Source organism: Salvelinus fontinalis, chromosome 33, assembly GCF_029448725.1.
Source record: "Salvelinus fontinalis isolate EN_2023a chromosome 33, ASM2944872v1, whole genome shotgun sequence".
Taxonomy (NCBI): Eukaryota; Metazoa; Chordata; class Actinopteri; order Salmoniformes; family Salmonidae; genus Salvelinus; species Salvelinus fontinalis.
In genome coordinates this window covers 41,295,321-41,312,225 of record NC_074697.1, presented here as the reverse complement: position 1 = coordinate 41,312,225, position 16,905 = coordinate 41,295,321, and the positions used below count along the sequence as shown (strand labels likewise).

General features: G+C 38.2%; 1 protein-coding gene across 1 annotated transcript in view; it reads left to right on the top strand.

Annotated features, from left to right (window-relative positions):
• LOC129832308 (ankyrin repeat domain-containing protein 13B-like) overlaps nt 1-16,277 on the top strand; it is a 59,131-nt gene extending 42,854 nt beyond the window's left edge. The window contains exons 11-15 of the mRNA XM_055896275.1: nt 4,084-4,241; nt 5,186-5,380; nt 6,234-6,403; nt 6,930-7,006; nt 7,912-16,277. Coding sequence (XP_055752250.1) covers nt 4,084-4,241; nt 5,186-5,380; nt 6,234-6,403; nt 6,930-7,006; nt 7,912-8,113 — 802 coding nt within the window. The 3' untranslated portion in view covers nt 8,114-16,277. The remainder of the gene's footprint in view (nt 1-4,083; nt 4,242-5,185; nt 5,381-6,233; nt 6,404-6,929; nt 7,007-7,911) is intronic.
• Nucleotides 16,278-16,905: the final 628 nt, after the last annotated feature.

Genomic DNA, 16,905 nt, shown 5'->3' with positions numbered 1-16,905 from the left:
TGAAGGCTGTTCTGAGAAATGAAGGCTGTTCCATGTGAGAAATGGCCAAGAAACTGAAGATCTCGTACAACGCTGTGTACTGCTCCCTTCACAGAACAGTGCAAACTGTCTCTAACCAGAATAGAAAGAAGAGTGGGAGGCCCCGGTGCACAACTGAGCAAGAGGACAAGTACATTAGAGTGTCTAGTTTAAGAAACAGACGCTTCACTAGTCCTCAACTGGCAGCTTCTTTAAATAGTACCCGCAAAACACCAGTCTCAACGTCAACAGTGAAGAGGCGACTCTAGGCAGAATTCTAGGCAGAGTTGCAAAAAAAAGCCATATCTCAGACTAGCCAATAAAAATAAAAGATTAAGATGGGCAAAAGAACGAAGACACTGGACAGAGGAAGGTTGGAAAAAAGTGCTATGGACAGATTAATCTAAGTTTGAGGTGTTCGGATCACAAAGAACATTCGTGAGACGCAGAAAAAAATGTATGATGCTGGAAGAGTGAGACGCAGAAAAAAATGTATGATGCTGGAAGAGTGCTTAACGCCATCTGTCAAGCATGGTGGAGACAATGTGATGGTCTGGGAGTGTTTTGGTGGTGGTATAGTGGGAGATTTGTACAGGGTAAAAGGGATCTTGAAAAAGGAAGGCTATCACTCCATTTTGCAACACCATGCCATACCCTGTGGACGGTGCTTAATTGGAACCAATTTCCTCTTACAACAGGACAATGACCCAAAGCACAGCTCCAAACTATGCAAGAACTATTTAGGGAAGAAGCAGTCAGCTGGTATTCTGTCTATAATGGAGAGGCCAGCACAGTCACCAGATCTCAAATCTATTGAGCTGTTGTGGGAGCAGCTTGACCGTATGGTACATAAGAAGTGCCCATCAAGCCAATCCATCTTTTGGGAAGTGCTTCATGGGGTGAAATCTCTTCAGATTACCTCAACAAATTTACAACTAGAATGCCAAAGGTCTGCAAGGCTGTAATTGCTGCAAATGGAGGATTCTTTGACGAAAGCAAAGTTTGAAGGACACAATTATTATTTCAATTAAAAATCATTATTTATAACCTTGTCAACGTCTTGACTATATTTCCTATTCATTTTTCAACTAATTTCATATATGTTTTCATGGAAAACAAGGACATTTCTAAGTGACCCCAAACTTTTGAACGGTAGTGTATGGTAAAGATATATATATATATGTGTATATGTATATATACAGTACCAGTCAAAAGTTTGGACACACCTAGTCATTCAAGGGTTTTTGTTTATTTTTACTATTTTCTACATGGTAGAATAATAGTGAAGATATCAAAACTATGAAATAACACATTTCATAGTTTGGAATCATGGAATCATGTAGTCACCAAAAAAGTGTTAAACAAATCAAAATGTACAGTACTTTATATTTGAGCTTCTTCAAAGTAGCCCCCCTTTGCCTTGATGACAGCTTTGCACACTCTTGGTATTCTCTCAACCAGCTTTACCTGGAATGCTTTTCCAACAGTCTTGAAGGAGTTCCCAAATATGTTGAGCACTTGTTGGCTGCTTTCCTTCACTCTGCGGTCCAACTCATCCCAAACCATCTGAATTGGTTTGAGGTCGGGTGATTGTGGAGGCCCAGTCATCTGATGCAGCATTCCATCACTCTCCTTATTGGTCAAAAGCCCTTACACAGCCTGGAGGTGTGTCGGGTCATTGTCCTGTTGAAAAACAAATGATAGTCCCACTAAGCGCAAACCAGATGGGATGGTGTATCGCTGCTGAATGCTGTGGTAGCCATGCTGGTTAAGTGTGCCTTGAATTCTAAATAAATCACTGACAGTGTCACCAGCAAAGCACCTCCACACCATCACATCTCCTCCATGCTTCACGGTGGGAATCACACATGGGGAGATCATCCGTTCACCTACTCTGCGTCTCACAAAGACACGGCGGTTGGAACCAAAAATCTAAAAGTTGGACTCATCAGACCAGAGGATAGATTTCCACCGGTCTATTGTTCATTGCTCGTGTTTCTTGACACAAGCAAGTCTCCTTTTCTTATTGGTGTCCTTTAGTAGTGGTTTCTTTGCAGCAATTCAACCATGAAGGCCTGATTCACACCGTCTCCTCTGAACAGTTGATGTTGAGATGTGTCTATTACTTGAACTCTGTGAAGCATTTAGTTGGGCTGCAATTTCTGAGGCTGGTAACTCTAATGAACTTATCCTCTGCAACAGAGGTAACTCTGGGTCTTCCTTTTCTGTGGCTGTCCTCATGAGAGCCAGTTTCATCATAGCGCTTGATGGTTTTTGCGACTGCACTTGAAGAAACCTTCAAAGTTCTTGAAATTTTTCGGATTGACTGACCTTCATGTCTTAACGTAATGATGGACTGTCGTTTCTCTTTGCTTATTTGAGATGTTCTTGCCATAATATGGACTTGTTTTTTTACCAAATAGGGCTATCTCTGTATACCACCCCTACCTTGTCACAACACAACTGATTGGCTCAAACGCATTAAGGAAAGAAATTCCACAAATTCACTTTTAACAAGGCACACCTGTTAATTGAAATGCATTCCAGGTGACTACCTCATGGAGCTGGTTGAGAGAATGCCAAGAGTGTGCAAAGCTGTCATCAAAGCAAAAGTGGTCTACTTAGAAGAATCTCAAATAGAAAATATATTTAGATTTGTTTAACACTTTTTTGGTTACTACATGATTCCATATGTGTTATTTCAAAGTTTTGATGTCTTCACTATTATTCTACAATGAAGAAAATATAAACCATTGACTGAGTGGGTGTGTCCAAACTTTTGACTGGTACTGTACATACAGTGCATTCGGAAAGTATTCAGACCCCTTGACTTTTTCCAAAATTTTTACGTTACAGCCTTATTCTAAATTGGAAGAAATAGTTTTTTTCCTTCATCAATCTACACATAATACCGCATAACAAGTTTTTATAAATGTATGAAATAAATAAAACGGAAATATCACATTTACAAAAGTATTCAGACACTTTACTCAGTACTTTGTTGAAGCACCTTTGGCAGCGATTACAGCTTCGAGTCTTCTTGGGTATGACGCTACAACTTGGCACACCTGTATTTGGGGGAGTTTCTCCCATTCTTCTCTGCAGATCCTCTCAAGCTCTGTCAGAGTCGATGGGGAGCGTCGCTGCACAGCTAATTTCAGGTCTCTCTAGAGATGTTTGATCGGGTTCAAGTCTGGGCTCTGGCTGGGCCACTCAGGGACATTCAGAGACTTGTCCTGAAGCCACTCCTGCGTTGTCTTGGCTGTGTGCTTGGGGTTGTTGTCCTGTTGTAAGGGGAACCTTCGTCCTGAGCGCTCTAGAGCAGGTTTTCATAAAGGATCTCTCTGTACTTAGCTCCGTTCATGTTTGCCTCGATCCTGACTAGTCTCCCAGTCCCTGCCGCTGAAAAACATCCCCACAGCATGATGCTGCCACCACCATGCTTCACTGTAAGGATGGTGCCAGGTTTCCTCCAGACGTGACGCTTGGCATTCAGGCCAAAGAGCTCAATCTTGGTTTCATCAGACCAGAGAATCTTGTTTCTCCTTGTGTGAGAAACAATGGCAAACTTTTGGCAAACTCAAAGTGGGCTGTCATGTGCCTTTTTACTGAGAAGTGGCCCCTCTACCATAAAGTCCTGATTGGTGGAGTGCTGCAGAGATGGTTGTCCTTCTGGAAGGTTCTCCCATCTCCACAGAGGAACTCTGAAGCTTTGTCAGAGTGACCATCAGGTTTTTGGTCCCCCTGACCAAGGCCCTTCTCCCCCAATCGCTCAGTTTGGCCGGGCGGCCAGCTCCAGGAAGAGTCTTGGTGGTTCCAAACTTCTTCCATTTAGGAATGATGAAGGACAGTGTATTCTTTGGGACCTTCAATGCTGCAGAAATGTTTTGGTACACTTCATCAGATTTGTGCCTCGACAAATCACTTTGTGATTATGGGGTTTTGTGTGTAGATTGTTGAGGCATTTTTTTTGTATTTAATACATTTTAGAATAAGGCTGTAACGTAAAATGTGGAAAACTGAATACTTTCCAAATGCATTGTACATGTTTCCCTGTTTCCTCAGGTTCAAGGCTAAGCTGTGGCTGTGTGAGGCCCATCCACTGTCCCTAGCGGAGCAGGTGGCGCCCATCATTGACCTCATGGCCATCTCCAATGCCCTCTTCGCCAAGCTCAGGGATTTCATTACCCTGCGACTGCCACCTGGCTTCCCTGTCAAGATCGGTGAGAGAGTAGAGTACACTCCTGTAACCAGATAGTTTGATCTGCATCCTAAAAATCTGGCACATCATGGTAGTTAAAGTGGAGAGAAACCGGGAGTGGATGATTATCAAAGTAAACTAGTGGTGTAAAGTACTTAAGTAAAAATACTTTAAAGTACTACTTAATTATTTTTTCGGGGTATCTGTACTTTACTATTTACATTTTTGACAACTTTTGCTTTTACTTCACTACATTTCTCAAGATAATAATGTAATTTTTACTCCATGCATTTTCCCTGACACCCAAAAGTACTCGTACATTTTTAATGCTTAGCAGGACAGGAAAGTGGTCCAATTCACATACTTATCAAAGGACATCCCGGTTCATTCCTACTGTTTCTGATCTGGCTCATTCGCTAAACACAAATACGTCATTTCTACATGATGTCTGAGTGTTGGAGTGTGCCCCTGGCTCTTCGTAAAAAAAATGTTTTTTAAATTGTGCTGTCTTGTTGGGTTAATATAAGGAATTTTATTTATATTTTTACGTTTGACACTAAGTATATTTTAGGAATGACATTTACTTTTGACACTTAAGTATATTTAAAACCAAATACTTTCCCGCTTTAACTCAAGCAGTATTTTCCTGGGGGACTTACACTTTTACTTAAAGCATTTTTTATTAAGGTATCTTTACTTTTACTTAAGTATGACAATTGAGTACCTTTTCCACCACTGAAGCAGACCCACCTGTCCTTATGCCATGTTGGACATTCTGGCTACTCCTTAAATTCATTCAGATGCTGCCTCAAATATGGTTCATTGGGATATGCCCAAAATGTGGTAATTTGAGCTCTTAACATTTTTGTAATATTTACATCTATTGCACATTATTTATGAATCCAGTGATAATCGTAAATCCTAAACATCTCTGTCACTGTCTCTGTCATCTCTTCATCTTCTCAGAAATTCCCATCTATCACATCCTGAATGCCCGGATCACCTTTGGGAACCTGAACGGGTGTGAGGAGGGGTCGGTGACAGGGCCGGGCCGGGTGGAGGGGGAGGTGGACGGACAGAAGGACAGCAGCCCCAGGACTGACACAGACACCCCCTCCCCAGGCAGCGACTCTTCTAGTGTCTCCAGCTCCAGCTCCACAAGTGAGAAACACACACATGGACACACACGCACACAGACAGTCACACACACACCCACCCACCCACACACACAATCCATCTTTACTCTACAATTAGGGCCAGGAGTGTTTCCCAATCTCATGACTTGACCAGGACAAAGTCAGTTTTACCTGGTTGGACAGGAAAAACTTTGACTCATAATAACTTAACATAACATGAGGGTCAGTCTTAAATTGATGTGGGATTTGGGTATGACATTTTTATTTAAATATATTTGGATACATTTTCCCATTCTAAATACATCTAATATGGCAGCTTAATTAATGACTTTAAATATGTTTTACCATTATGAGAACATTTTGCCACCAGTAGGACTAGTAACACAACCAATGACAAATTTGAGGTAATTGAGGATTTTGTTCAATTGAAACCACAGCTCAAATCTAACTCTTAGATGTTAAGTCCCTCATATGGTTCTGGACTGGTTCCGACGGACATTTTGGTGTAAAAAGTGCTCTGTGAACGCCGTAGAGTTATAGTTACTTATTGTACCAAAAAGGGCCATCTGTCTGCTTTCCATTTCCACACCCTCTGCAGAGCTATATTTAGAAAGCATTTCAGTCATTTCAAGCTCTATTGCCCCACTTTTGTTAGATAGGAACAAAATCACATACAGTGCATTCGGAAAGTATTCAGACCCCTGGACTTTTTCCACATTTTATTACGTTACAGCCTTATTCTAAAAATTATTAAATTGTTTATTTCCCTCATCAATCTCCATAATGACAAAGCAAAAAATAAAAATATTTAAAAAAGCAAATTCAAGAATGACCCATAACATCCCATCACTCCAGTCCTATATCTCTCCTCCATGCAGCGTCGTGTCGTGGAGGGGAGATCCCCCCATGTGTGTTCGAGCCCCCTCAGGGTTACACTGTGCTGGGAGGCAACCAGCGGGACAACAACATGCGTGGTGATGAGGAGGAGGATCTGCTGCAGTTTGCCATCCAACAGAGTCTGCTGGAGGCTGGCTCTGAGTACGACCAGGTCAGACTCACTCTGGCCCCTCATAGGGCTAACTGCCATCTCAAAACCTGGCTCGTCTTCATTAAAGAACACAAAGGAAAATGGAAAACATTTTGCAACGGAAAATGAAAATGAGCGTCCAGGTTGTCTGTTTAGTTTGTTTCCTGCCACTTGGTGCCTAATGAACACAAAGTATGGTATGACTGTAGTCCTCTTCATTCCTAAGTGAAACATAAGGCATCGTATGGTTGTTTTATAACCTTAACTCTAAAGTAATACTATAGTTTGGATGTGAATCAACTACATGCACATCGCATTAATAGTGTGTACAGTTGTGCAAAGAGCTACAAATTCCAAATACACTATAAAGACGTGTAAGTCTGTCCTAATCAGCTAGATAGACAAACAGTTGACTCAGTATCCTAGGGCATAATCCAGTATCAACACTGAGATTGAAACATTGAAATGACAAGAACGTTTGGTGAGTCTTCTTGTTGACTTGACTATCTCTCTGACTCGGTCTGTCTACTTCCTGGTCTGTGTATAGGTGACTATCTGGGAGGCGCTGACCAACAGCAAGCCCAGCACACGTACTCTTCCCTGTGACCCCAGTCGCCTGCAAAGGTCTGCACTTTCTCCGCACTCGACTCGCTATCCTTCTCAGCTTTTGTTTGCTAAAGCCTTGGCTCGTCCTTCTCCAGCACACTGGAGGCCAGAGAGCTTCCTGGCTGCATTCACAGCACACAATGTCACTGTTGACTCACTCCCAGTCATGCACACACTGTTGTCTTTGTCTGCATTCCCTGCACCTCATACAGTAGAAACACTCTGAGTGACTGGCCCCTGATATATACAGTAACTCTGCCTCTCTCCTGTATGCCCTCTCTGGGAACAATACACTGCATGTTACAAAAACTCAAACTAGCACAATTTAGTGTGTGTGTGTGTGTGTGTGTGTGTGTGTGTGTGTGTGTGTGTGTGTGTGTGTGTGTGTGTGTGTGTGTGTGTGTGTGTGTGTGTGTGTGTGTGTGTGTGTGTGTGTGTGTGTGTGTGTGTGTGTGTGTGTGTGTGTGTGTGTGTGTGTGTGTGTGTTTTGGGGGTTTTACTATCCTTGGTCTTTACCAGAAGTTCTCACAAGGATAGTGAAACAAGGAAAATGTGGACAAGTGGGGACATTTCGCCGTTCTCCAAAAGGAAAAGGGCTATTTTAGTCTTGGTTTAGGTTTAGAATTAGGGTTTAGGGGTTTGGGGTTAATTATGATTTTGAATGGGAATCAATTGTTTGGTCTCCACAAGGATAGTAAAACAAAAGTGTGTGAAGTGTGTGTGTGTCGGTGTTGTTGTGTGTGTTTGCATGCACGTGACAACCCCTCTTTCCTACTGAAATTATGTCCTGTCAAAATGAATCTAGGTCCAACATATTTTTCAACCATTTCCACTGTCACTGTCAATTCCTTTATTCTCCTTACACAATAACCAGGTTTCCAACCTCATTGTCTCCAACCCACCCACCCACACTCTTCCTCCAGGACTCCCCAGCACAGGCCTTGCCCTCCAGCCAGCCTCTGTAACACGCCCACCAAGAAGACCCCAGCAGCCTGCAGCTACGACCAGCAGCTCCGCCTGGCCATGGAGCTGTCGGCGCGGGAGCAGGCAGAGGCCGAGCTACGGCGACGGCAAGAGGAGCAGGAGCTGCAGCGGATCATCCAACTGTCACTCTTGGAGAAATGAGAGCCTGATTGGCCAGATGGGCTCTAGGAGGTATGGGAGAGGAGGAGGGTGGAGGTCCAGAGAGGGTAGTCAATAAGTTCACTCTACTCCTGGCTGTGACAGCCTTGCTCCTCTGACCGTCCCATATCCCCTTCCCCACTGCGCTCCTTCAATAAGAGCCTGTCTGTGTGGCACAACAGGGCTCTACAGTGCTGATACCGCTACAGTACAGACTCACTACTCTCTGGTGCCACTCTGCACTCGCAGTCAGTGCAAGTTTACAGCAAGAAACAAGAAGAAACACTTTTAATGGAATGCTACATTGACCGACCACATCAGTGGGGCTAGGGTAATACAAATTGTGTTTGTGTTTGTGAAGGCCATCTTTAATAAATGGTCCTGTGATTGGGGTATAGGGTTTGTGTCCACTTCACAGACCTGGGTCTTATTCATTAGGCACCAACGAAAGAAAATGTCATGAAACACGGATGGACTACCTGAAATTGTCCAATAGAAACACTTGTTTTTGTTTACCGTTGCAAATCATTCTGCTATAGTGTGCCCTAATGAATACTGCCCTCTGTGTGTGTGTCAGGTGGGTCAAGTGGGGTGGGATGATGAAATACTCTGTTACTTCCTCATTTCTAATAGATTGCTACACCCCCCCCTTTGATTTGCACAAAATCGAGACATACTGTAATTAGACTGTGGATGGACTCTTGATGACTGTTAATGGTTTGAATAAGTAGAGAGATAGAATAATAACCCTATAGAGTTAATGTTAATATGTTAATATGATAACACTATGTCAGGAGTTCTTTTTAATATGTTAATATGATAACACTATGACAGGAGTTAATGTTAATATGATAACACTATGACAGGAGTTCATGTTAATATGATAACACTGTCAGGAGTTAATGTTAATATGATAACACTATGACAGGAGTTCATTTTAATATGTTAATATGATAACACTATGACAGGAGTTAATGTTAATATGATAACACTATGACAGGAGTTAATTTTAACATGTTAATATGATAACACTATGACAGGAGTTAATGTTAATATGTTAACACTATGACAGGAGTTAATGTTAATATGTTAACACTATGACAGGAGTTAATGTTAATATGTTAACACTATGACAGGAGTTAATGTTAATATGATAACACTATGACAGGAGTTAATGTTAATATGTTAACACTATGACAGTAGTTAATGTTAATATGTTAACACTATGACAGTAGTTGATGTTAATATGCTAATATGATAACACTATGTCAGGAGTTAATGTTAATATGATAACACTATGACAGGAGTTAATGTTAATATGATAACACTATGACAGTAGTTAATGTTAATATGTTAACACTATGACAGGAGTTAATTTTAACATGTTAATATGATAACACTATGACAGGAGTTCATGTTAATATGATAACACTATGACAGGAGTTAATGTTAATATGATAACACTATGTCAGGAGTTAATGTTAATATGATAACACTATGACAGGAGTTCATTTTAATATGCTAATATGATAACACTATGTCAGGAGTTCATTTTAATATGTTAATATGATAACACTATGACAGGAGTTAATGTTAATATGATAACACTATGACAGGAGTTAATGTTAATATGATAACACTATGTCAGGAGTTAATGTTAATATGATAACACTATGTCAGGAGTTAATGTTAATATGATAACACTATGACAGGAGTTCATGTTAATATGATAATATGATAACACTATGTCAGGAGTTCATTTTAATATGTTAATATGATAACACTATGTCAGGAGTTCATTTTAATATGTTAATATGATAACACTATGACAGGAGTTAATGTTAATATGATAACACTATGACAGGAGTTAATGTTAATATGATAACACTATGTCAGGAGTTAATGTTAATATGATAACACTATGTCAGGAGTTCATGTTAATATGATAACACTATGTCAGGAGTTCATTTTAATATGTTAATATGATAACACTATGACATGAGTTAATGTTAATATGATAACACTATGTCAGGAGTTCATTTTAATATGTTAATATGATAACACTATGACATGAGTTAATGTTAATATGATAACACTATGTCAGGAGTTCATTTTAATATGTTAATATGATAACACTATGACAGGAGTTCATTTTAATATGTTAATATGATAACACTATGACAGGAGTTAATGTTAATATGATAACACTATGACAGGAGTTAATTTTAACATGTTAATATGATAACACTATGACAGGAGTTAATGTTAATATGTTAACACTATGACAGGAGTTAATGTTAATATGTTAACACTATGACAGGAGTTAATGTTAATATGTTAATATGATAACACTATGACAGGAGTTCATGTTAATATGATAACACTATATCAGGAGTTAATGTTAATATGATAACACTATGACAGGAGTTCATTTTAATATGTTAATATGATAACACTATGACAGGAGTTAATGTTAATATGATAACACTATGACAGGAGTTAATTTTAACATGTTAATATGATAACACTATGACAGGAGTTAATGTTAATATGTTAACACTATGACAGGAGTTAATGTTAATATGTTAACACTATGACAGGAGTTAATGTTAATATGATAACACTATGACAGGAGTTAATGTTAATATGATAACACTATGACAGGAGTTAATGTTAATATGATAACACTATGTCAGGAGTTAATGTTAATATGATAACACTATGACAGGAGTTCATTTTAATATGTTAATATGATAACACTATGACAGGAGTTAATGTTAATATGATAACACTATGACAGGAGTTCATGTTAATATGATAACACTATGTCAGGAGTTAATGTTAATATGATAACACTATGTCAGGAGTTCATGTTAATATGATAACACTATGTCAGGAGTTAATGTTAATATGATAACACTATGACAGGAGTTCATTTTAATATGTTAATATGATAACACTATGACAGGAGTTAATGTTAATATGATAACACTATGACAGGAGTTAATTTTAACATGTTAATATGATAACACTATGACAGGAGTTAATGTTAATATGTTAACACTATGACAGGAGTTAATGTTAATATGTTAACACTATGACAGGAGTTAATGTTAATATGATAACACTATGACAGGAGTTAATGTTAATATGATAACACTATGACAGGAGTTAATGTTAATATGTTAACACTATGTCAGGAGTTCATGTTAATATGATAATATGATAACACTATGTCAGGAGTTAATTTTAATATGTTAATATGATAACACTATGTCAGGAGTTCATGTTAATATGTTAATATGATAACACTATGACAGGAGTTCATGTTAATATGATAATATGATAACACTATGTCAGGAGTTCATTTTAATATGTTAATATGATAACACTATGACAGGAGTTAATGTTAATATGATAACACTATGACAGGAGTTAATGTTAATATGATAACACTATGTCAGGAGTTAATGTTAATATGATAACACTATGTCAGGAGTTCATGTTAATATGATAACACTATGTCAGGAGTTCATTTTAATATGTTAATATGATAACACTATGACAAGAGTTAATGTTAATATGATAACACTATGACAGGAGTTCATTTTAATATGTTAATATGATAACACTATGACAAGAGTTAATGTTAATATGATAACACTATGACAGGAGTTAATTTTAAGATGTTAATATGATAACACTATGACAGGAGTTAATGTTAATATGTTAACACTATGACAGCAGTTAATGTTAATATGTTAACACTATGACAGGAGTTAATGTTAATATGATAACACTATGTCAGGAGTTAATGTTAATATGATAACACTATGACAGGAATTCATTTTAATATGTTAATATGATAACACTATGTCAGGAGTTAATGTTAATATGATAACACTATGACAGGAGTTAATGTTAATATGATAACACTATGACAGGAGTTCATTTTAATATGTTAATATGATAACACTATGTCAGGAGTTCATGTTAATATGATAACACTATGTCAGGAGTTCATGTTAATATGATAACACTATGACAGGAGTTCATGTTAATATGATAACACTGACAGGAGTTCATGTTAATATGATAACACTATGTCAGGAGTTCATGTTAATACGATAACACTATGACAGGAGTTCATGTTAATATGATAACACTATGACAGGAGTTCATGTTAATATGATAACACTATGACAGGAGTTCATGTTAATATGATAACACTATGACAGGAGTTAATGTTAATATGATAACACTATGACAGGAGTTCATGTTAATATGATAACACTATGACAGGAGTTCATGTTAATATGATAACACTATGACAGGAGTTAATGTTAATATGTTAACACTATGACAGAAGTTAATGTTAATATGATAACACTATGTCAGGAGTTAATGTTAATATGATAACACTATGACAGGAGTTCATGTTAATATGATAACACTATGACAGGAGTTAATGTTAATATGTTAACACTATGACAGGAGTTAATGTTAATATGATAACACTATGACAGGAGTTAATGTTAATATGATAACACTGTGACAGGAGTTCATGTGAATATGATAACACTATGTCCGGAGTTCATTTTAACATGTTAATATGATAACACTATGACAGGAGTTAATGTTAATATGATAACACTATGACAGTAGTTAATGTTATTATGATAACACTATGACAGGAGTTCATGTTAATATGATAACACTATGACAGGAGTTAATGTTATTATGATAACACTATGACAGGAGTTAATGTTAATATGATAACACTATGACAGGAGTTAATGTTAATATGTTAACACTATGACAGGAGTTAATGTTAATACGATAACACTATGACAGGAGTTCATTTTAATATGTTAACACTATGTCAGGAGTTAATGTTAATATGATAACACTATGACAGGAGTTAATGTTAATATGATAACACTATGACAGGAGTTAATGTTAATATGTTAACACTATGACAGGAGTTAATGTTAATATGATAACACTATGACAGGAGTTAATGTTAATATGATAACACTATGACAGGAGTTAATGTTAATATGATAACACTATGTCAGAAGTTAATGTTAATATGATAACACTATGACAGGAGTTCATGGTAATCTGATAACACTATGTCAGGAGTTAATGTTAATATGATAACACTATGTCAGGAGTTCATTTTAATATGATAACACTATGACAGGAGTTAATGTTAATATGATAACACTATGACAGGAGTTAATGTTAATATGATAACACTATGACAGGAGTTAATGTTAATATGATAACACTGACAGGAGTTAATGTTAATATGATAACACTATGACAGGAGTTCATTTTAATATGTTAATATGATAACACTATGACAGGAGTTAATGTTAATATGATAACACTATGACAGGAGTTCATTTTAACATGTTAATATGATAACACTATGACAGGAGTTAATGTTAATATGTTAACACTATGACAGGAGTTAATGTTAATATGATAACACTATGACAGGAGTTCATTTTAACATGTTAATATGATAACACTATGACAGGAGTTAATGTTAATATGTTAACACTATGACAGGAGTTAATGTTAATATGATAACACTATGACAGGAGTTCATGTTAATATGATAACACTATGACAGGAGTTAATGTTAATATGATAACACTATGACAGGAGTTAATGTTAATATGATAACACTATGACAGGAGTTAATGTTAATATGTTAACCCTATAGAGTTAATGTTAATATGATAACACTATGACAGGAGTTAATGTTAATATGTTAACACTATGACAGGAGTTAATGTTAATATGATAACACTATGACAGGAGTTAATGTTAATATGATAACACTATGTCAGGAGTTAATGTTAATATGATAACACTATGACAGGAGTTAATGTTAATATGATAACACTATGACAGGAGTTAATGTTAATATGATAACACTATGACAGGAGTTCATGTTAATCTGATAACACTATGTCAGGAGTTAATGTTAATATGATAACACTATGACAGGAGTTAATGTTAATATGATAACACTATGACAGGAGTTAATGTTAATATGATAACACTATGACAGGAGTTAATGTTAATATGATAACACTATGACAGGAGACTGGTTCGTTGGCAGCTTGTCTTTTTACAACAGGTGCAGCATCCTATACCTTTCAATGTGTACGGCCATCATACAGCTGCTGTTGCTCACTCTTTGGACTCCAGAGGGGCTAATATAACCATGACCTACACTATATGGCTACACATAAAAATGAATATATACTGAAGAAAAAAATAAATGCACATGCAACATTTTCAAACATTTTACTGAGTTACAGTTCATATAAGGAAATCAGTTAATTGAAATATATGCATTAGGCCCTAATCTATGGATTTCACATGATTGGGAATACTGATATGCATCTGTTGGTCACAGATACCTTAAAATAAAGTAGGGGAGTGGATCAGAAAACCAGTCAGTATCTGATGTGACCACCATTTGCCTCATGCAGCAGGACACATCTCCATTGCATAGAGTTGATCAGGCTGTTGATTGTGGCCAGCCTCTTCAATGGCTGTGCAAAGTTGCTGGATATTGTACACGTCGATCCAGAGCATCCCAAACATGCTCAATGGGTGACATGTCTGGTGAGTATGCAGGCCATGGAAAAACTGGGACATTTTCAGCTTCCAGGAATTGTGTACAGATCCTTGCGACATGGGGCCGTGCATTATCATGCTGAAACGTGAGGTTGTGGCGGCAGATGAATGGCACGACAATGGGCCTCAGGATCTCGTCATGGCATCTCTGTACATTCAGATAAAATTCAATTGTATTCGTTGTCCGTAGCTTATGCCTGCCCATACCATAACCTCACCGCCACCATGGGGCACTCTGTTCACAACATTGACATCAGCAAACCGCTCGTCCTCACAACGCCATACACTGCCGTCTGTCCGGTACAGTTGAAACCGGGATTCATCCGTGAAGAGCACACTTCTCCAGCCTGCCAGTGGCCATCGAAGGTGAGCATTTGCCCACTGAAGTCAGTTACGAACCCGAACTGCCGTCAGGTCAAGACCCTTGGGAGGACGACAAGCATGCAGATGAGCTTCCACGAGACAGTTTCTGCAGAAATTCTTCAGTTGTGCAAACCCAGTTTCATCAGCTGACCTGGTGGTTGGTCTCAGACGATCCCGCAGGTGAAGAAACCGGATGTGAGGGTCCTGGACTGACGTGGATACATGTGGTCAGCGGTTGTGAGGCCGGTTGGACGTACTGCTAAATTTTCAAAAATTTCTCTAGCAAGTTATCTGGTGGACATTCCTGCAGTCAGCATGTCAATTGCAAGATCCCTCAAAACCTGTGACATCTGTGTAACAAAACTGCACATTTTAGAGTGGCCTTTTATTGCCCCCCAGCACAAGGTGCACCTGTGTAATGATCATGCTGTTTAATCAGCTTCTTGATATGCCACACCTGTCAGGTGGATGGATTATCTTGGAGAAATGCTCACGAACAGGGATGTAAAAAACAAATTTGTGCACAAAATTTGAGCGAATGGAACATTTCTGGGATCTTTTATTTGAACTGATGAAACATGGCACCAACACTTTACATGGTTCATTTATATTTCTGTTCAGTGTAGATCCATCTTTTTCATGGAGGTTATTACAGGGAGCACAGATATTGTAGGTTTCTGTTATCAAGGGAGAGGTGGAGAGAATAGAGATGACAAACGGGGACTGGTGGAGACACGTTTCATGGTGACCTTTGCAAGTTTGATATTCTAATGAAAAAGCATCTGTACTTGATATGAATGGAGTTGTGATGTGTTTGTCTGTGTGGAGTGTTGAGTTGTGGTATTTGTATGACATTTCAGCATAGCCTACACTTGGGATTTCATTTCTGACCTGAGCCAAACTCTGAGGGGAGGGGTATATGGGCAGGTGTCACAAGTTGCTTGGTTTTTAGTACAAAAAATATTAAAATAGTATTAGAACATCAGCACAAGTTAGGAGTCTGGTTCATACTCCTATTTATTGTTTAGCTTGCCAGATTAGTATTATTATTTTAAGTGGCTGGTTTTCACAAAGTAGGAGCTAGAGGTAATGAAACATTGTGGCGTGTGTAAGGAAGTCAATAAAAAAACATTTTTTTGAACATCGGTGGCATTCCCGTTTCTTTCATTAAAGGAGCAAATCACAGCTTTTTAACATCAGATGACTCCAGCACCAAACCTGTGTCTAAAAGTGATGTTAAACATTCTGTTAAAATGATACGTTAAGAAGTATTAAGAATTACTCCGGATGCCATCGTAGAACAGGAAATACAATAACATGTATAAACCAGCATAATCTTCACTGCAGTTTATGACAACCCAGTACCTTGGCTGATCTCTGAATATACTGTACTTCGTGCCAGCGGCATACCACCCTGCATCCCACTGCTGACTTGTCTCTGAAGCTAAGCAGGTTTGGTCCCTGGATGAGAGACCAGATGCTGTTTGAAGTGGTATTGGATGGCCAATAGGAGGCACTCTTTGCTCGTCTAAAAACACATATCCCACAGCAGTGATTGGGGACATTGCCCATCATAGGGTACTGTCTTTCAGATGTGATGATAAACGGGTGTCCTTCTGACTCTCTGTGTTCACTAAAGAGCCCATGGCACTTATTGTAGGGGTGTTAACCACCTAACCACCTAATCATCCCCAGCTTCCAACTGGCTCATTCCTGTAACTATTCCCCAGGTTGTTGCTCTAAATGAGAATGTGTTTTCAGTCAACTTA